Source organism: Sprattus sprattus, assembly GCF_963457725.1.
Source record: "Sprattus sprattus genome assembly, chromosome: 17".
NCBI classification, from domain to species: domain Eukaryota; kingdom Metazoa; phylum Chordata; class Actinopteri; order Clupeiformes; family Clupeidae; genus Sprattus; species Sprattus sprattus.
In genome coordinates this window covers 4884579-4906438 of record NC_137915.1, presented here as the reverse complement: position 1 = coordinate 4906438, position 21860 = coordinate 4884579, and the positions used below count along the sequence as shown (strand labels likewise).

General features: G+C 42.7%; 3 protein-coding genes across 3 annotated transcripts in view; 2 read left to right on the top strand and 1 right to left on the bottom strand.

Annotated features, from left to right (window-relative positions):
• Positions 1-1205, top strand: part of acbd5a (acyl-CoA binding domain containing 5a) — a 15790-nt gene extending 14585 nt beyond the window's left edge. The window contains exon 13 of the mRNA XM_080854807.1: positions 1-1205. This exon is cut by the window's left edge and continues 439 nt beyond it. The gene's annotated coding sequence lies outside the window, so the exon portion shown is untranslated.
• Positions 1206-1780: 575 nt separating this feature from the next.
• Positions 1781-7625, bottom strand: mastl (microtubule associated serine/threonine kinase-like; the record flags this gene model as incomplete). Its single annotated transcript, XM_080855184.1, has 9 exons — positions 7541-7625; positions 7141-7247; positions 6775-6937; positions 5946-6112; positions 4530-5750; positions 4003-4144; positions 2400-2513; positions 2057-2158; positions 1781-1938 (listed from the first exon to the last, which is right to left on the bottom strand). The coding sequence occupies exons 1-9, from the start codon at positions 7608-7610 to the stop codon at positions 1781-1783; spliced, it is 2244 nt and encodes a 747-aa protein (XP_080711310.1). The 5' UTR covers positions 7611-7625.
• Positions 7626-10047: 2422 nt separating this feature from the next.
• Positions 10048-21538, top strand: LOC308378687 (ATP-dependent zinc metalloprotease YME1L1-like). The gene is made up of 18 exons (XM_080855650.1): positions 10048-10291; positions 11562-11693; positions 13187-13370; positions 13578-13679; positions 13903-14012; positions 14430-14580; positions 14933-15016; positions 15272-15445; positions 15756-15908; positions 16337-16469; positions 16676-16738; positions 17072-17184; positions 17709-17864; positions 18052-18203; positions 18470-18596; positions 18734-18807; positions 19942-20028; positions 20377-21538. Exons 1-18 carry the CDS (start codon positions 10259-10261, stop codon positions 20518-20520), a joined length of 2172 nt encoding a protein of 723 aa, XP_080711776.1. The 5' UTR covers positions 10048-10258; the 3' UTR covers positions 20521-21538.
• The last annotated feature ends 322 nt before the right edge of the window (positions 21539-21860 follow it).

The following is a 21860-nucleotide window of genomic DNA, read 5'->3' as shown; positions in this document are numbered from 1 at the left end:
CAGGGGCGATCACTCAAAATGTTTAAGTTAAATCCTTTTTTAGATTCATAACAACTGTGATCTGAAGATAAATGATCTTTATAGAGAAACGTGCTGCTAATTAGTTACGGGCAGAACAATGCAGTGTATGGTATAGTTTTAATGCACATTTTATGTTTATGTTAATTCAGTTAATGTGACTGAAGTAGAAATGTGTCCGTGATCTGCAGAGACTGTTTATCATTTGTAGCACAGGACTAGGTCCCTCAGAATGTAATTTGTTCGTCTTAAAAAGTTCCTTTTTTTTTTTAATTAGCCAATATTATCTACAGAAAGTCTTGTGTTGTGCGTGGTTATGATGTGACCTGTGTGTGCAGATATGTTGTGAATGAGGTGTTATGAGTATGGAAGAGACATTGGAGATTATACTGAATATTGGCTCATATCCTAAGTGTGGCGAGGGTATCACTGAACCAAAGTCTGATGATATCAACAAGTCCTGCTGCCGTATACTGTAAAGAGCTGCTGATGAGATGTTGAACTATGGTTCTACATTGTGTTAAGCCCAAAGTTCAAATCCCAATAGGGCCTTAATGCAACTACAACATAGCAGTAGACATTTACATTTCTGATCGGTCATTTTCAACAATCTGGTTTTATCCAATTATATTGCCCAAAAGAGGTATTTCGCTTCTCATCTCCAGAGAGCATTTTTATTCACAGCCCAAAGAGTAGGGAGATCATTGACCTAATGGTATTTGGAGAGGCTGACCAGAAAGTGCACTGCGAGTTATAAGCAGAAGTTTGAAAGTTGTTTGAAATGCAATTTTATTAATTCTAATATGGATCAGATAGCCTTTTTTTTATCCGAGTTTTACAGTTGTATGACGTTTTTTTTGTGTTTCCATTTAGTGTAAATTGTGTAATACTGTTAATAGAGACTGTACAGCATAAATAATATAATGTATGGATATAACAATGTAATATTTTAATTGCACTGAAGTGTAGTATTGTAATATACATATATACAGATAAAGAAACTATTTAATTAATTCCTATAATATTATTTGGATTGGCAGTAGATCTGACCTTAGAGTTGTACAGATGCTTTTTTTGTTGAAACTATTATTTCTATTAAGCTTTCTAACCAAGTCTGCCCCCTTGTGGACAGTTCCTTGCATGTCTTTGCTAATCTGAAGCACGAATAAAGGTTTTGGAACAATTTACTACAGGACTTTTTTTCTGTTTTCAATGATGGATTAGTCAATTAAATTGGGCAAAAAAAATTCATAAGTAGTCCATTTTTATTTGTAAGTAGTATTTGTCAAGCACTTAAATGTTTTAAAACAGTAAAAAGAACAGTGTTTTGAGGTTGGATCAAAGGTAGAAAAAAGATAAATAGATTGGTAGATAAAAGTACAGAGTATAGGGCTTCACAAAGCATTTGGAAAGAAGAGAAAGACTGATCCTTTTTTAAGACATCTGGAAAACAAAACATTACATGCGAGCACCAACACTTACAAAAGTTTCACAACTAAATGTCCGCGTGTGCATGTGTGTGTTAAACATAAATATTAAAATAACTTTTACACCTTATTTTAAGAAAATATATACATACATATATATCATGTAATTCCTAACAAACCATGTTCTATAATATTTCTACTAGTCAACACAACCTTCATCATAGGACACTACCCATATTTTATATATAAACAAAGAAATGTGTTACGATAAATAGGTATAAAGGGGATCAGTGACTAAGAAAGAGAGAGTACCAGACATCCAGCCCTGCCCACCACTACATGCTGAATGCAGAGAGGGCCAGGTGCTGGGCGTTGTTCCTTGCATCAAAGTACGACGTGTCTGTCTCGTCTTCAGGTTGTGGGATAAAAGGCATCTTCTGATTGTGCAGGTTGTCCCAGTCCAAGCCCTCAAAGAAGGGGTGCCACCTCAGCTCTAAGAGGGGGGGGGGGGGGGATATGCACAGAACAAGGTCAACAACAGTCATTTAAGTTATTTATTCAAGTGTACTTTGCCTATTATGTGTGATTTTGTGAGGTACAGGTAGTTCCACCTTTTAGGCCTGCACGTTTGGTCACATCCATGGTCAGCAGAATCTCTATGGCATCTCGGGCATTGTGGGATATCTCCTCCTCTGCATCAGGCCAAGGGATGTCTAAGAGCACAACATGGATGACAAAATGAAGGCCTGTTTGTTTCACAGAACAGCTGGAAACATTAAAAACTTAAAAATCCTGCATTATTTTTTTAATTAAGAACTGGTAATCATGTTGACAGCAAGACTAACATCTAAGCTACAAGGCAGATGTTATTGAACTGTGTATCTATTTTAAGGTCGTCCACAAACTCATTCAACTGTTGCATGGTGACGGATGAGCTAACTGATAAAAACTCACCTCGGTTGAGAATGTTCTGGAAGACGAGCTGAGGGGTCTCGTCGTTGAAAGGAGGGATCCCGGTGAGGAACTCAAACAGGCACACCCCAAGCGCCCACCAGTCCACCATTACCTCTGAACAGAGAGAACACAGTTACTAACACTGCCCAACAGCCCGCTCACACATGGCCAGCACGTTAGTCTGTGAGCGCTGTTCTACTCAAAGGCCGTGGAAGCAGGGGTAAGCAGTTATTAACAGGCCACAATCCTGGCATTTCGTTTTATGTACGAGAGGCATTTCGTTTTAAGTACAAGAAACAGTTAAACAGTAATGGTTTGTGATGTGTGAAAGACCAAATCCAAATGAAAGTAACAGCCTGGGACTGTTGTGATGTCACAACTTACAAAACAAGGGGTCCTTAGTTCACTGACGGGCAACAAGTAAAACAAGGACAAAGTTCGACACACATGAACTAAAGCTAATTTAATAACTTGGTCAAATCATTTAGCTGTTTAATGCCATGAGAAAGATCTGTAGCGCAAAATGGGTGGGTCAGCGGCAGCACTATGCTCCCACACGCCACACCATGGCTTTAGATCGTGCACGACAAACTTTGCTTGTTTCCCGTCAATGAAGTTAGTGCCCAAGGGCCAGGAACATGAATAATACATTTTGGCCTCACGATTAACACATGTTCAAAGTTTTCAGTGCAAGGGTTATTGACAAAAACAAATGTATTGCATTTCTGCACCAGTTTAGACAGTCCCTGAAAAACCAGCTGAGGATCCCTGAAGCGGTTAGAGCCTGAGAGGTCATTAGAGGTTAGATCAAGGGTGCCCAAACCTCATGGCTAAAATAAGCCCTGGCCTTTCCCCTGGGACAGAAGTCACTGCCAGCACATGCAGGAAAAAATCCCCCAATTTACTCACAAAACCGGTTCTATGACAAACTTACCACGATTACCATTTCCTGAAACTCAAAAAGAGGGACTGTTAGATGCCAATACTCTAAAATGTGATGTGTTTATGTCATACTAGCAACTGTTTTAATTGGAGAAGAATGAGGCTCTCATTTTTTTTGGACCAATGTCCATGACCTGGCTCTGCTCCCTATTGCACACAGCTCAGTTTTCACTGTGAGTATAGTATGGAAACTCTGATCTCAAGATGGATGACTGGGCCATTCTGAGTGTCAGGGACCGGTGACCAGTTGGGGTGGCTAAGTGCAATTGAAGTGACGTGTTTAGAGTGCAGTTTCAACTATGTTGGCAGGGCTAGAGCCATACAAAGTGATACGAAACCGTTGTACCAACACTAGCCATCATTGAAGAATTCAAGCCAGTGCAAGAACATGTGTAAATGTCTTCATCAAGGCCAAAGTCACTGTTTTAACTGACCGGGCTAATATATCAGCCGCTTTAGTAGGACGTTTAGGAAGCCTATAGTGGTCAATGCCGATTGATTAAAGGCTGGTCCAATGGTTTCAAATTCAAACTAAAGGAGACATCCATTAGGTGCAATGACTGGAAACAATCCCTATTGTAGCGGGCCAATCTGTTCTCAAAGTGGTCTGGTTATACCAGGCTATATCTATTGGTAAAGAGTGATGGCTTTCTTTTCTTACCATGCGGTTTGCCCAAGAGCAGCTCGGGTGCTAGGTAATCCGGGGTGCCCAATATCTGGGCCATCTGCACGGGCTCCGGCCCCCTACGGACACTCTTGGGCGTCCTGAAGGGAGTGTGTGCCACGGCCATCGGGGTCGGGGTCTAGAAACGCAACAGAAGACACTTAGGCCAAACTCCTCTCTTCTACAATTCTTTCAGCATAAAATCAGCTAAAAAAAAAACTGAAAAAAACACTTTAAATGTGTCTGACATAAACAAACATATTGGGAAGGGAGTGCTCTTCCTTAATCTTTTTCCCAAGTTCCAAGAGTTCGGGGTCCAAGTTACATATAGTGCTGTTTTGCTCACTGTATTATTGCTACCCGATTTCTTTTTTTTACCTTGGCCGCTGTGGGGTTTAGATGGTTAATAAACCTGACATAAGTTCTAGTTCTTCTGAAAATGCCAATAAATAGCCTATGCCATTTCACTGCAGTGTTCGACCATGTTAGTTTCCACATGCAGCAACTGCTTTGTGAGCTCCTACCAGGATAGAGCTGCCAAAGCTGGGCCTCTTCTTCTGCACGGGTGTAATGGCGGAGCTGTGGAAGGAGGCGAAGGCAGACGTGTCCATGGGCTCGGCTGCTGAGCCCAGGCTGAGGCGCGAGCAGCAGGAGAGGCTGGAGCGGTTGATGGAGCTGCAGTAGCTGCGGAAGGCCACCACGTTCCGCGGCCGCAGGAAGGAGGGCGACTTGACACCTTTGAGGGGGTGGCCAGGGAGCCGCTGCTGGAACAGGAAGCTGCCAGACCTGTGTGCCCGCCCGGAGGAGGCCCCCGCCTTCGGCACAGCGATCGGGGCGGAGGAGTGGGCGGCCGCCGGGGTGGAGGGGAAGCAGGCCGAGATGTCGTGGTCGTCCAGCTCCTCCAGCGACGAGGACATGGCCTCTTTAGGGCTCTCCGCTAGAGGTGGCATGGAGCCTATGATGGACATGTCGTGGGCCGAGCCCTCGGAGTCCAAGCTCAGGCTCCTGTGGGCCTCCCGTGTCTCACTGAGTGAGGAGGAGAAGAAGCTCAGCTCGGCTGCTGCGGTCTCATCCCGTCTGGCCGCCACGGCAACCACCTCCTCCTCCTCCTCCTCAGGGTCGTCCTCCAGTTCACAAAGCAGGTTCTTGGTCACCGCGGCTGGGCTGGACTGGGTCGGCCCAGGCCTCGTTTGTCTCTGGCCTCCTGACCCGCCCTGGCGTGTTCCTAACCCCACGGTGGAAAAGACCCCCGTCAGACCCGTGCTGTACCTCCCGTCCTCCTCCCCAGGCACCTGCAAGCTGCGCTGGAAGTCCGAGTCCCCTCTCTTGGCCTGCAGTCCCATGGCTCCAGGGCTTCGGTCCACCTCCTCAAAGTTCCGCTTAGCTGACTTTGTGGCAGCTTGTGTGGCCCTGTCCTTGCTAGGGAGTGGGGAGCAGATGGCAGTTCGCCAAGGAAAACTTCCTACGGGATTAGCAGAGCAGCAGTCCTCTTTGTCGAACTGGAGCCTCTTTCCTGCAGAGATATTGATTTTCCCGCCCTGGATCGGCTCTTCAGAGGCAAAGTCCAGTTGTCCTCTGAATGGATGTGCCCTGAGGTCCTGATTGTCCAGGCTCATCAGAGCATTGTCTCGCCCGGGGATTCGCATGGTGCTGTTCAGTTCCTCTGATGATGCCAAGGGAGCCACCATCTTCCCAGCTAGGTTCAGTGGCTCTTTACCTTCCAGAGGTGGTATGTTTTGACACTCTTGGAAATCCTAAGAATACAGATGAGAGAACATTTATGAGGAGCATTTTAATTAATTAATCCCTGATGCTTTTAAGAGTGTCCGTGTTAATCCAGGTAGAATTAATCAATCTAATTAGGCTACGTGTTGTTTGAATTTAAATACTAAGCAGCAACATAATAGCTGCACTATGAAAACACAAAAGTGGTAACATACCAAGTCCTCCCAAAGAGGGCTGATGCAGTTCTCAGAGTCTGTGCCAGAGGGGCAAAGGCATGACTGGTTGCTCCCAGTGCTCAGGGTCTCGTGGCGTTGTCTGGACTTCATCAGCTTGGGGGTAAGGCACCTGGCCAGCATTCCTGCACTGAACATACCGCTAGTTCCTGAGGCGCAAAAATATATTGTACCCATCAATTTCAGTGAACAAATACATAGGTTAGCACATCCATATGTTTATGTGTATCCATATATACATCAGCGATATTAAGGCGCTGACGTAAGGATATCATTATGAAAAGCATGTTCAGATGAAAGGTAGCAAGTATTGTTCAATATCTCACCTACAAGAAGCACAACATCACAGAATCTTTAATAGTATTAATACCCAACAAGAGCACAGCAGTGTGAATTTAAATGAGTACTTAAACACACTGCACATGTCTAAACCACCTCAGCTGGCATGCTTTTAAGACGTAGCCTTTGCCTGACCACAGGCCAGCGAGGCGCTCAAAAACAAGGCTTTGTTTCTGGGGAGAGCAGTCAATGAACAATCCTCCGCTGAATGTCAAATCACTTACTGGCATTACCCGTCCTCCCAGCATTACTGCTCTGTTTTGTAATGCTTTTACTTTACAAAGAGATCAGCAGTTGTTTACAGCACCTTGCGCACTCTTTGTTTTTTTCAAGTTTGGGGGGGGGGGCGGGTGGGGTGGGGGTAAGGTGATTGAAATTCCGAGCCTTCCCCCACGACCATGAAATGTTAACCACATGTAAACAATGGGAGTAAAAGACATCTGAGTATTCTGGTATTTCTTGCTGGAGGTACCTAAAGCTCGGGCGGTGCAGATGGGGGAACTGAAGCTGTACCTCCTCCTCCTGGCGTGAGGGGAGCAGAGCGAGGTTTTCGGCCGCTCCAGCTTCCCGCACGTCTTAGGGCTGGACACAGCTGACAAGCTGCTGTGCCGTTTCCCTTCCATTGCTGGAGTGTTCTGATTGGTTGACAGAAAAATCAAGAGTGGAAATTGAGGCGGGGAGGTATGGCAGTGACACAAGAAGAGCACAAGACCCACTGAAAGCCTCCTCTAAGCATCACATGCATTAAAAATGTTCCTGAATTGTATATTTTGAATAATTCCTTCAGTAACCAGGGCAAACCACAGTGCACATCTTATAAAGTAGTTGTGACACTCACAAGTCCAAGGGAGCTGATCAGTGACAGCACTTGACCAGGCGTCCGAAAATAATCTTTGTTTGGCTTTGCTAAGGAAGGCGTGTTAAGGATATCCACTAAGCTTAGCTCTGAGGGGTAAAGAGAAAAAGACAGAATTTGAAATAAAACATGAATGATGTAAATGTAAAGTAAATGTTTGATAATGTGTGACAGACTGAACGACAAACATTTTCACTATTCTCAAACAGTACAAATGCCTGTGTAGGCTTGGTTTACTTTGTTGAGTTAAATGTAATTGAAATGCTGGTAGAGCAATCACTGGCATGTGTTGAGACATGTGACGACCCCCCCCCCCTAGAGAACACAACCAGGAAATATGCAGTCTGAGCCGTTTGACAAGACTGTTTTGCATGTGTCGTACCTCTTTCCAGCTTAACCTTTGAGAGACCAAAGTCTGTAAGCTTGAGGTGCCCTTCATTAGAGATCAACATGTTGTCAGGTTTCAGGTCCCTGTAAATATGAAGACATTACAAACGTAGCCTACGTTTCAAACAGCACCCAGCACAAAGTCAAATACCAGAAAGAACTGGGAAAGAAAAGCAAATTGATCACTGACCTGTGAATTATTCCATGGCGATGAAGGTAATCCAACGCAAGTGCGACCTCTGATATATACTTCAGTGACATGTCTTCATCGAAATATCCATAAATGTGAAGAAGTGACTTCACATCACCCCCAATCAGATATTCCATCACCTGTAATAAAATGCTTGTGTTTTTCTTGGATTTGACTATGAAATAGAAATATGAGCAAATACTTATTCAATACTTTGCCACACTAACTTACCAAATATACTTTAGTGGCTGTTTGCAGAGAGTAGAACAACCGCACGACAAAAGGACTTTTGCTGAGGGCCAAAGCATCTCGCTCTGCCCTCATCTGCTCGGTCATGTTTTTATCGACCATGTCTGCCTTGCATACGACCTGCAAATGTAAATCCAACGTAAAGAAAATAATTGTAACACTGGGTATTACTATTATCACGCGAACACACGCGATAGCTAACTAGCCGTCATGCATTGTAGATAGGTCAACAGTCGTTAACAGGTGAACTAGCTAGCTTAGCAGCGACGATCACTTTATCTTACCTTTATTGCATACAACCGTGAGTTGCATTTCTTTCTTGCGAGATAGACCTTTCCAAAAGCTCCGCGGCTAATAGGCTTCACCACAATGAAGTCTTCTATTGATGCAGGTTTGGGTACATCGACCGAGACAGCTTTTTCGTGAGGTGATAAGTCTTTGTCAGGTTTTCCCCCGTCAAAATCCATGACTAGCTTGTTAGAGTATCTACACTAGTATACACAACCTGAGTAGGACTTGTTGACAGGACTATTCTGGATATCTGCATTATAATATATGTATAAACGAATGTGTTATTCTCGACCACGCCTAGCAAAAGTAATCACAAACGACATTGCAGTCTTGACATAGGGCAGGGATGTTTTGAAAATTTGAAATGCCCTCTCGGTTTGGAGGGCCTACGTGACGTAAACAGTTGTCAGGTTGGCGCCTGCTGTGAATCTAAAGGGAGATCAAATGTCATTCAAAATATTTTAAATGTATCGTCGATATATATACATTTAATGAAACACGTGTACTATTACGGCGTACACGAATTGTTCTATCCATTCCATATATAGTGAAATATCTATCACATAATCTTCAGGCAGATCATTGGACAGCTAAACTTCAAACGTAGCTTGTCGAGTCTGACCCACATTAGCTTAGAAAGGCAAACAAATGCTCAGAGGGACAGCTGTGTGCCACTATGCCCAGTGCATGTTTTGATTACTTTCATGTCATGAAATAGGTTTATTCTCATATCATAAACTCTCACATAATCGACCTGCATGTTGATTAGGATTTATTTGGATTAGGAGAAACAGTTATCATGTATGTACCCAAAGGTACGGAAATGGTCCTTAATATGATAATAACAGACTTTTGTTTAATAGTAAAGGTTCAAAATCATTGCTAACAGCAAAAGGGTACGAAGTTTGAGGTACAACAAAGAACAGTGTGGAGGATTTAAAGTTGTCCTCCCCCCATCAAAAGATGATGTGAACTTTTACACTCCACTAAATATATTATCGAACTATAGAGATATAGGAAATGTAAGCTTTTCATTTCAGTTGATAGAGACAGGAATCAGCTATATTTTATTTTTGATATGAAATTTGAATGTCTGTGGTACGTCGGTAACATAGCACATGAGGTGTGTCCGAATGTGAAGGGGTTGGTTGGCCTTGTGTGTTTTAAAAGAGAAATGAATGATCATAACTAGACTACTGGTATGTGATCGAATGTTATTTTCTTTAAATTGTCAATAAGATTAATGCATATTACAAAAACTGTCGTTTGGTTAAAAAATGGCAGAAATTAAGTTTAATGTTTTTTGGCTCTGGTTTAAATTAACTGCTTACATTATTTTGTTTATATTTACCAGAAATTGTATTGAATTTGTATGTGTTCTGGTGCTGGTTCGAATTGAATGCTCAAGCAACTATAATTGTCACTTACATTTGTAACTATAGCATTTTGTATTTGCACAGCATGACTTAAATCCTGAATACAATCATTTTATGAATCTTTTGCGAACGTTATATATATATATATATATATAATTATTTTTATTTTTTTTGCTGAGATCTTGAAGATCTGAAAGATTATGTCAACATACTTAAAAATTATAGAGTGAAAAGTATGTCATTCAACCCAGCTCTCCTTACATCAGTTTGAGTGAACCCTTGCTCATTTTATGAGTATGAAGGTGTTGGCATGTGTGGCAACATCATTTAGCATTGTTTTGTATGACATGTGCTATTCAAATAAAGTGTATTATTATCATTAATAATTATATTCCAACTCTGAAAAGTTGAAATGGGACCCACAGTGTAACCGCATGACGTAACAATTTGTCTCCCGGTAGCATTCACGGAACCTCCTCCACCAAGGCGTTTGGTAACGTTAGCGTTAGTTGAGTTTGGTAATAGGGGAAAACAAAAGGGCAGAAAGTGGGGTGGGATCTAGATTTTGACAGGAACACATAGGGACTACTTCCAATAATCCGGAGCGATGTTTTCCCTCCCTACAACTTTTCAGCCACAGGTAAATTACAAACCTCATTTATCCAGCAAGCTAGGTCGCCAGGGCCAAAAAAATCACGAACATATTAGCTAGCTAGCTATTTTTGCTAAGGCTTACTCAACCTTGTGTGAACGACAATCCTTTGAGAGTAGAACACATGAGTAACGTGAATTAGTGGACTAAATTGAAACGGTTAATATACGGTTGGTATAAGAACAATGTAGAGTGTAACATTAGCAGATTTGTGGCATGATTGAAGACGGCTGTCAGTAGGTCGACTCCTCTATAGCTTTCAAGCTAAGTTGGCTAGTTAGCTAGCTAGCAGTGAAGTTCTACCTGGTTCGCCTAGCAAAGTTACCATCTTGATACTACAAAGGTTTTGCTTGGTAGCTAGCGTGTCTTCTAATACAGTTGCTACAATGGTTAGCCGAGGTTGTACAAACATTTAACCCCGAGAGGGCTTTGCTCAAGGTTTTTTATACATTCATTTGGGCTACCAAGAACGCAACGAGGCATTTCTTTTACAGCGAACTCACCTCAGCTAACGCTGTATTTATGGACGTTAATGTAAACGAGACTGAACGCGAGCAAGCATAGCATCCAGTTATGTGACAGCTAGCTAATGTTAGCATTTGATGTATGGAACTGTAAATGAGCTTGTGTAACATTTTGAAGGGATGGAAAAGTACAAGCATTTGTCTGTGTAATATTGTGTTCTTTTCGTATTTAAACAGATACCCCACGACCTCTCAACAACTGTATTGAAATGTAATATTAAATATGTATTTGAGTTTCGAAATCAAGATAGATAGCTACATTCTAGAGTTACGTTACTGTTAGATGTCAGTTTGGTCCCAGCGGTCGATTACAAAATCAGGTGCCTTATGTCATTGGGACACTTGACCAACAGCCAACATAATATGGCTGCTGCGGCCAATTCCTGCTTTCTACAATGGTTCAACGCTTAGTGTGACTGCAGGCAGAACAGAATTAACTTTACACTGGTATCATATATGCCTTCGCATACGCATGGTATGGCTTGCCTTCTCGTTTTGAACTAGCGTTAGATTCGGAAAGCAACCTTTGCAGTGGATGTGTTTACTTTGGATTGATGCAATGTAATGATACGTCCTATCAACAGGACATTTGAATCGTTATCAGTTGGACATGCTGAACAGTAACTAATAATATCATCACAGAGGAAGACTTTCTCTTATCAGATCATTGGCAAATGATTGTTGTAGTAAGTTGTGTCACGGATAATAATAGTTTATGTTGTTGTTTTTTTTAGGTCACGGTGCCACTGAGCCACCTTATCAATGCATTTCATTCCATCAAAACTTCCGCCAGCTCAGCAGCCACAGCATCTGTGCAGACTCTGCAGAGGGAGCTCCAACCAGAGCAAGACCCCCTGCTCAAAGAGGTAAGGCAACGTAGAACATCTCCCAGTAGAATGTACTTCAATAAAGGGGCAGCTTTATTTCATCAGTGGGAACATAAGCTTTGACCAAGAATGTCCCTCATTTGTCCTCTCAAACCTTAGTCAACATTACTATTCAGATCTTCCTGGATTTAATAAAAAAAAAAAACATTATTCCATTTTTATTTTAAACAACATTGCTTCCTTAATGGGCTTAATAATGCCACCAGTATATCTGATTTGAGACCTCAGACAAGCTATTTTGGTTGTATGCTTCGATGTTCAGTAATATCATCAAGAGCTGTCTTTCATGTTATTGCTAGAACTGGAAATGTTCTAGTTATTTACAACTGAAATCTGTCGGCATAGATCTTTAGTGTTGATCAGAACTTCTCTGACCATAGCTATTACCACATGGGCTAAATGCCACAAATTTGTGAATCCATGACACTTTGTTTATTTGCTGCTGACTGTATGTTGTAAAATACAAGTAGACTACAAACAAAAAGTTCTAGTCTATCCATGTATTTTGTATTTGTTGATCTTCTAGAGCAGTTTTTCCCAAACTGGGGTACGCAAAGGGACGTAGGGGGTACGCAGGGAAAAACATTTGATTTGCATTTTTAAAGTTAAACAGCCCATTGCATTTTCAAACTGACAAATAAACATGACATTTTGAAAAAAAAGTCTGAATAGCCCAGTCGTGATGCCAAAAATATACTCATGAATACATTGTAGTGTTTAGCGAAATAATTAACCTGCCAAAAATAGCTACAGGTAGGTAAGTCAAAACATAGGCACAACGGTAAGCTCCCCCCTCAGAATTCTACTCGCTGATGCACTGTGTAGAGAAGCGGAGGTCATTCTGGTTGCTGTACAAAAAGGGATAAATGTTTAAAAAGAGAGACACCATCTGCTAGTACTAGTAGAAGGCCTACAATCGAGAATGCACCTACCAGCGACAGCAACTCAGGTTGCTCTTCGAAGTCTACTTCGAATCAGGATGTTAGCAGCAGTACAGTTGTTTTTGTGTGTAACAGACATTGTCAAACGCGAGATAACAACACAACACAACACAACACACCTCACTGAAAAGACCTTGATGCCATTTGCCACAACGTACCTATGTGAGATTGGGTCTGACGAGCATGAAAACAAAATACATCTAAGACTTTCTCAAATTCAGCCAGACATTGCAGAGTTATGTGCATCCTCTCCAGCACACCCTTCTCATTAACCTGTGGTGAATGTGTGTGTGTGTTTCAGGGGGGGGGCTTACACACATGAAAAACATAATATATATGAGTGTGGGGGGGTGGGAATTCGTAGCTGGCGCTTGAATGTCTGAGGGGGTACGGGACTGTAAAAAGTTTGGGAAACACTGTTCTAGAGCATGTCATTCAGCTATGAAAGGCTAATGTGACCTCTTCTTTTGAATACAAAAATGGATCTTATCAAACTCAACATTGTGTCTCAACAACACGTTTTGTCTTCAGGCCAAGGTGAGCTTACGGGAGCTGGGCTTGTCTGACCTATGCGTGGGTCATCTCGGCGAGCTGCTCAGTAAGCTGCTGCCCAGGTTGGAGCCAGGAGCAAGTGCAGTCCACTCTACCCCTCACCCCTCTCCCAGCTGGAGAACATCACACACCTCCACGGAGTCTTTCTTCCATAACAAACATGGTAAGATCCCACATCATAACCTCTTTGTTTGAACCTTTTATACATATGAGTGTTTAATGAAGTGTTGCTTTCCAAAGAAAATCTCAATCTGAAAAGCATACTGCCTCCTATAGATGAGCTTAGTTCAGTCAGCTTCAGGAGACTATAGAAGAGATGCCTAGAAGAAATGCCCTCACTTCACTTCATCTGTGTCTGTTCTCATTCTAGGGTTCTCGACCAGGGCAGTGGGGTTGTTCCGGCCCTCAGCATTCCACACGCACAGTTCTAGTCCTCTTCTGGCCATCTGCTCAGAGCTCCAACACAGGCCCGGTAACTATAGTTACATTTAGAACACACCAGGAACAGTGTGCACAGGAATTGTGTTCATTTGGGAGAACATAGTTTTAATATGAAGCTTTTTGTTAAAGTGTAGCTTGGCTTGGAGTATCTTTTGGACACTTTAGTTGTTTTACATATTCTTAATGCTGGTCAGATCTGCTCTTGTAAGTACAGCTCTTGTAGAAACCTGTTCTCCCAACGTCTGTCCATGCAGTGTGGGTCCAGCAGCGCGGCTTCAAGACGCTGCGTAAAGCAGCAAGGCGTCAGCAGTTGGAGGGTGAGGGCCAAGGCGAGGCAGACAGCTACACTCCAAGCTTCATGAAGGTTAGTTGGGCTGAGGTTGGTCGAAACAAGAAACAGCCAAGACTGTTATATGACGAGCTTCTTGAAGAGTTTACACACACACACACACACACATTCTCTCTAAATGTAGTTCCCTGACCCTGACTGTACACACACAAACACACATGCACCCTTCTTCACTCACTCACTCACATTACATCAGAGTTGGCTGTGGACCTGTTTCAAATCGTTTTGCTGCCTAGGTGTTGCCAAACCGACCAAACGGTCCTTCGCTCACATGGCAGAGTCCGTGTGTCTCATGACCACTAATCCCTTTGTTCCTGGTGTAACCTCTCCTTCCTTTCCCCCCTTTTACCTTCTCCAACCCTCCTTTCTTCAATTCAATCTTTTCTCTCTGTTCTTTTCTTTTTGTCCTACTCCTTGCTCTCTGGATCATAGGGTCTGTTGATGAAGGACAAAGGCCCACAGATTGACAGTATAGACGGCATGATGAAGAACAGGAATCTGTCTGGCAATGAGCAGGACGCCTTTAAGACTGGTTTCACAGAGGGCTTCATGAAGTCCATATCTATGACCCAAAGGACACAAGGCATGGATCCCCTTACACGCTTGTCCTGTTACATGTTACTTGTTGCATACATGTTATAGCCAAATTCATGCCCCCATACATGTTGTTTATAGTGCTGTAATAATGAATACATCGGCATCAGAACTGTAGCGGTTTTTAATTTTGTTTTTAATTACATTTTTTAGGTTTGGTAATGTGCTTAGACAAGTAAATATCAATTTCTCTGAAATACCACATGGTGATGCTACTGAGTCAAATGGAACTAATGTTGAGGTATTCACACTCTTGCTCCCTCGCGCTTTCTTATTCTTTCTCTTTCTCCCCTCTCCCTCTCCCTCTCTCTGTCTCTGTCTCTCTGTATATGATTTGGCAGAATCGCTAAGGAGAACGCGCTTGATCCTTCTGGTCCTTCTCCTGGTGGGCATCTATGGCTTGGCCAAAACCCCGTTTCTCTCAGGTAAAGACATCATTTCCTCATACTGGTTTGTGTCAGTTTGCATTCACTTTATCGTCTATGCTGTAGATTTCTCAGATAAGCTTGGTCCGTGCTCTATGAACCGATACGGATACGTGCTTCAGTTATTTCAAGTTACATCTGCTATGGTTGGTTATCTTATATTCTGTTATATCGTCTTTATTATTCCAAATGTTTTGCAACCTTGCCTTGGTTTGGTCCTTGGGCCTAATTTTGAAGATCCCCTGTTTCCTACAGTGCGCTTCCGCACCACAGCTGGCTTGGACTCGGCTGTAGACCCGGTCGAGGTCAAAAATGTGACATTCGAGAATGTGAAGGGCGTGGATGAGGCCAAGAGCGAGCTGCAGGAGGTGGTCGAGTTCCTCAGGAACCCCCAGAAGTTCACAGTTCTTGGCGGAAAGCTTCCCAAAGGTGAGCGCAGTCTGCCAATTAATGTCCCTCTATCTTCTTTTTTTTTCTGGTCATGGGGAACACTTACTCATCACAAAATTAGTAACATAGTAGTACATAGACATATGTATATGGAGCCTTGGTAATTGAAGTAAGTTTTCATCATTTTTATGGGAATCGTACAATTGTCTGTGTAATTCATTGTCAGTCATTAAATCTCACTCAGTGCCTCATGCTGTTTAATGGGGGACACTTTAAAAGCTTGTGCTCTGTACTGTATCCTTGTGATTGGTCATTGATAACTCCTCCCATCATGGGGCCATGTTTGCAGGGATCCTCCTGGTTGGCCCACCAGGCACGGGCAAGACGCTGCTGGCCAGGGCTGTGGCTGGCGAGGCGGACGTGCCCTTCTATTACGCCTCGGGCTCGGAGTTTGATGAGATGTTTGTGGGAGTGGGAGCCAGCCGCATCAGGAACCTCTTCAGTGAGTCTCTTTGGCATGGCATAATTACACATCTCACAGCCACATTGGGTGTATTGTGTTGCTTAAATATATACAGTATTGAATCCATGGCCTGAAGTTATACGTCATTGCATATAAAGAGGAGAGATATGGCTTTTAGGAAACGCAAGAATGTTTGGAAATGATTTCACGTCATCACGCCCCCCCAGAAGTATTTGTTACTCTTGGAACAAAACCACACTTCATCCTCACCGGGTTTAAGATTTTGATGAAATAAGATCTGACAAATAAAGCAGAAGATATTACTGCATCAGATATAAATACTGGTATCTTACTCACCATCAAGGAAGGACGAATATGATTACAGTTTTTCGTTAAATTCTTGTGTCAAATAACTATCTACAGAAGCACTAAATCAGCATCATATGTCCATTGTTCACTATCCTCAGAGGAGGCAAAGGCCAATGCCCCATGTGTCATCTTCATCGACGAGCTGGACAGTGTGGGCGGGAAAAGAATCGAGTCGCCCATGCACCCCTACTCTAGACAGACCATCAACCAGCTGCTAGCAGAGATGGATGGGTAGGTACCCCACTGCAGTGTCTTCGGTCAGTTGTTGGTGATCGATGTCAGAATAATGCTTCGACTCACTCAGTCAAGCTGTTGTATTGCCAGCCATGGGCAGTTGAGCTACAAGAGAATGTTGCTTGTCTAGATAAATGGTCATGTTTGAGATGTTGGTGTGGCCTGCGGTCGGTTTTTGATTTTCATCTTTTGTTTATTTACAGGTTTAAGCCAAATGAAGGGGTCATCGTCATCGGCGCCACAAACTTTGCTGAGGCTTTAGATAAGTACGTTTCAAAGACGAATGTGATTCTTCCTCAGCTCTGTCTATCTGGGTTGGTCAAAGCAGTAAGGATAGCTCTGATTCTTTGCCAACTCATATTGGCTTACTGGGTCAGTCTCCCTGAGTTGGATTTAGATGTGAATTCACACTTAATGTTTCTGTCACATGGGGATTAAGAGCAACTAAACTAGACCTTGTAATTGGGGTGAATTCCATTGTCCAAATCAACCCGTATTCACCTGACCTCTAAGAGTCCTAACGTTATAGTCGCCCAACCATGAACGTTTTTATAGATTGTAAAGCTGACACGTGTGGTTTTTACTGGGTTGTTCTGCAGTGCATTGGTCCGTCCAGGCAGATTTGACATGCAGGTGACTGTCCCCCGCCCAGATGTGAAGGGACGCACAGAGATCCTCAAATGGTACCTGAAGAAAATCAAAATGGATGAAGGTATGGCTGTAAAAGGATCAAACACCCAAATCTTCATCATCAATCATATATCATATTTATATATGTTTTCTGTGCTGTGTATTGAATGGGTTTTTTATTGAATGGGTTTTGAATTGAAACATTGCTTTACTTTCACTCTGATGTAAAGGTGCCAATCATGTGTAACCATTGAGTTGACTTCTAGTCAGAAAGTGGTGGACACACACATATCTTTTTGAAGATTTATTCAAGATATGACCGAATAAACAGAATTGTTTTCAATAGTTGACCTTAACATCTTAAACACATAACTAACTACAGAGGGACATGGAGAGAGATGGAGAAGTAAATTATATTTGTAAAACTTGCAGTGTTATTGCTTACAAGTGTTCAGATCCCAAATCAGTTATCAGAATCAGAATCATGTTTATTGGCCAAGTACATTTTCATATACAAGAAATGATTTAACTCCATTTAACATCTGTACCCTTGAATGGCAGTGACCTAATGGTAAAACTTGGGTCACCCTTGACTCTTTCTTCCAGCTGTTGATGCAGGAATCATCGCCAGGGGTACCGTGGGCTTCACTGGCGCTGAGCTAGAGAACCTGGTCAACCAGGCGGCTCTCAAGGCTGCCATCGATGGTAAAGACCTGGTGACCATGAAGGATCTGGAGTTCGCCAAGGACAAGATCCTCATGGGTGAGTGTCTCCCCTCCCTGCTCCCATAAAGCCCCGCCCCACTCCAAATTCCATCACCTCCCCCCCCCCCCCCCCCCCCCCCCCTCTCCTATTCTTCCCAGGAGTTATGGGAGTGAGCTTAAAGCCAGTACCTTCTTGTTTCCTTCTCCCTTAACCTATATTTGCTACTTCCATATGCCATGGACAGGCCCCGAGCGCAGAAGTGTGGATATTGACAAGAAGAACAAGACCATCACTGCCTACCACGAGTCTGGACATGCCATTGTGGCCTACTACACCAAAGATGCTATGCCCATCAACAAAGCTACCATCATGCCCCGCGGGCCTACCCTGGGTCATGTGTGTACCGAGTCTTTTCAAAATGGCACCATTTCTGCAATTTCCTTTTTATTCATACAAAGTAAACTCATGGATGGAAGTTTAGTGCTAATGTGGTCTTAACCAAATTCCCCTTTACATGTTATTGCCAGTAGATGAATAGGATTGTACTCAATATGACGATTCACCCACAGATTGTAGTTTAAGATTCATTTAAAATATCCCCCACATTAAATGTTGCTATTTCATCGATCATTGTGTGTAAACCGTTGCCATGGTGATCGCAGGTGTCCATGCTGCCAGAGAATGACCGCTGGAGTGAGACCCGAGCCCAGCTGCTGGCCCAGATGGACGTCAGCATGGGGGGCCGTGTGGCAGAGGAGCTCGTATTCGGAGATGGCGAGGTCACCACAGGTGAATGGCAAAAATTCTTCTTATTGCCAGCTCTCTCTTCTCCTGCTTTCCACCTTTTTTCAACTGTCTCTCCCCATGTGTGTGATGGCTTTATTTTTTGAAGTTGAGACTCCTCTAAAACAACTTTTTTTTCACAGGTGCATCAAGTGACTTTGATGGAGCCACCAAAATAGCCAAGATGATGGTGACTCGTTTTGGGATGAGCAGCAAGGTAACACCTGTGGCTCCATACTGTATGTGTATCGCAGTGGTGTAGTCCAGAGTATACGCAGGTATACGGAGTATACCCACTCATTTTTCAGTCAGCATTGCCTATGCCCACTTCTCAAAACAGGGCGTTTATCCTGTGCTGTATGGGCTGCTTAAAAAAATTGCAAAATTAAGAGTATACCCACTTCTCCAGGGACCACTACACCACTGGTTTATCGGTTCGGTAATGCTCATCCCTCGGCCTTTGTTGGCATAGCCTCAGTCAGTCTTGCTAGGAAGAGCAGTTCATTGACAGTCTGGCCCCTCATGACCTCTGGGTGTTGTCAGGTTGGGTAACGGAGCAGCCCAAAGAGAGGTGAGCCTATTTCAGCCAACAGTGGATCTTCCGCAGGAAGCCTCAGCCGTGGTGAAATGCCATTCTTACAGCCGTGCACGTGGTGAACATTCCAGACTTAAGTCCCGGCACCCCTGCTCCTAATCCCTTTCCCCTCCAGCTACGTACAGCCTGAAACATTTGACGTTAACAACGTTCATTCAATGTTCATGGAGTCAGTCATCTCCTCCCTAGAGCTTGTCTTCCTATAGTCTACAACTATTTTGCAGACAACCTCATAGGCTGATTTATAACAGCCATTAAAGTTACACATGCAACAATTTGACACTTTTTGAGGCATGGTTTTATAGGCAACTAGTTTAGGTACCATCTTCAAATTAGTTTTGATAGCATATGGTCATGTGAAGGACAGATAAACACCTGTGTCTTTCCCACTAGCCATCCAGGATATGCCCTATGTAGTTCTGTGTTTCCTGGCGTGAACACCTTGCAAAAATGGAAGAAAAGCTTTCACAGCATGACATTGCCAGATATACTGCCAAAAGACACCAGTTCATGTTTTGGCAAACTTCTATCAGTGTCAACTGGGCTGTTGGTGGTGTTTGCAAGGTTTTTTGCATGCCTTTTAGGTAGAAAGCATGCTCGTTCCTTTATGCTGCTTTAAGAAGTAGAGAAAAGGGCTGCCTATCATTAGCCGTGGTGCTAAGCTTCTCAGCCTGCTCTCTTTGGCCTGCTTCTGTGCCTGCTGGTTGTATAAGTGATCTGGTTACGACTTCTCATTGTTCTGCCGGCCTGTTTCAGCTGGGGGTGATGACCTACAATGACGTCACAAAGCAGAGTCCGGAGACACAGGCTGCCGTGGAACAGGAAATCAGGATGCTGCTGGAGGTGAGTGGGCTGTCCCATACACATTGCTACTGGAGACCGGAAAATAAGTTAGTTTATAGTATTTTAAATATTTAATGAGAGGTAGTTGCTTTATGTAATCTTTATCAGTTAACATTACCTCTTGAAATATGTGTTATGGTTTTATCCTCTCATTTATATGAGTAACATGTTTTATTGTCTTGAAGTATAGTTTTAGTTCCATGCTGTTCTTGTCTGAACAATGCTGGAAAAAAAGCACTAACTTTTTTTTTAAATTCTTGTTTTGCTGGATACAAGTTTGTTTTGGATCAGCTAAACCAAATGTAAATCTAGATATTAAGGCTTTGTTCTTTGTGTGCTTTGTCACAGGACTCATATGAACGTGCTAAGAACCTGTTGAAGAAATATAACAAAGAGCACCAGAAGCTGGCTGATGCCCTGCTGGCCTACGAGACACTGGATGCCAAGGAGATTCGGCTGGTGTTGGAGGGCAAGGCCCTAGACCCCAGATGATGCCACATGCCCAATAGACTGATAGGAATGCCCCATGTGTAAATACTTTCTGTTCTATTGCGCAGAAAGAATTTTTTTTTTTTGTTTGTTTGTTTGTTTTTTATAATATATAAACCCACTTTCAGACCAACCTCCCCCTGTACTGGATTATTTTTTTTTTAGCCCAGATGTAGCCAAACATCTCCTTCCAGGAATCGAATTGGTCATTACCATTGGTTCTTTTTAGTAATTGTCTTCTTTTTTTTATCAGGGTGTTCAGGTGTGTATAACCTCCCCACAACCTACATGGTGAGACGCTGTGTGAAGGAAGGCAGTTGACACTTGTTCTCACTCTGTAGTCTGAGATATACCTCCGCAAAGAATCCCATCACGTAATAATGTTTTACATTGTAACAGTCGAGGGGAATAATCTTTAGTTGCAAAGCAACTAGTACTGTATATCACCTCAAATAGCCTTTCTGTGATCAGGATATTTGGAGACTTGGGATTAGCTCTCCACTTTTTTGCAGCTGTGAGAAAATAAAAAACTGTTGAAGAAAGGCAAATAATGCAATTCCTAATGCAGTGTCTCTTTCGTAACAGATGTAGAGTGACCTCATAATGTCCGTATTCTTGCATTGCATCTATTCCCCCCCACCCTCTGCATCATGTAGGGTAGGAGTGATCAGTCTGTTCATTGTAAATTCTAGGGTTTTTTTTTTTTTTTGTCTTCTAGTAGTAGGATAGGGTCCACTTCCTTCTCCGCTTGAATTAGAACTTTTATTCTTGCATTCAAATATAGATGACTGTATTTTATCCATTTAAGTTATTTATTCAGATGAAGCTAGCTGGCTCCATCTTTCTCTCCATTGAAGTTATGCTTGAATAAATATGTACGAGAGGAAAAAAAAAAAACAAGTCAATGTATATAAGTGTGCGTATATGATTGTCCACCGATAATGTTCACCCTACCCAGGTCCGTTTCTGAAATCAGAAAAAAGGATCTGGGCTGTGGAAACATAAATAAAGGCCTCCTTAACTTTTTGTCAAGTGTCATTTTATCAAATATCCGATGATATCTCATAGGTTATATATTTAGTTCTTTCCAGCTAACTTTTAAGGCTTCTGAAAGGGTTTTTGAGAGGATCAACTGCCACAGAATCAGTGCTTTCAAAACTAAGTGCCTCTGACCTGCCAGGAGGTGGGTGAGCCCAACAGGCTTGTTCTTTAATAAATATACTTATGTATAATAAATATACTTACTTATTATACTCACGCAACTCAGGAGTCCCGAGGTAACTTGAGTGAAATGTTCACCTTCATCTTTAAAAAGAGGATGCACTCATTCGAAGCAGAATGCA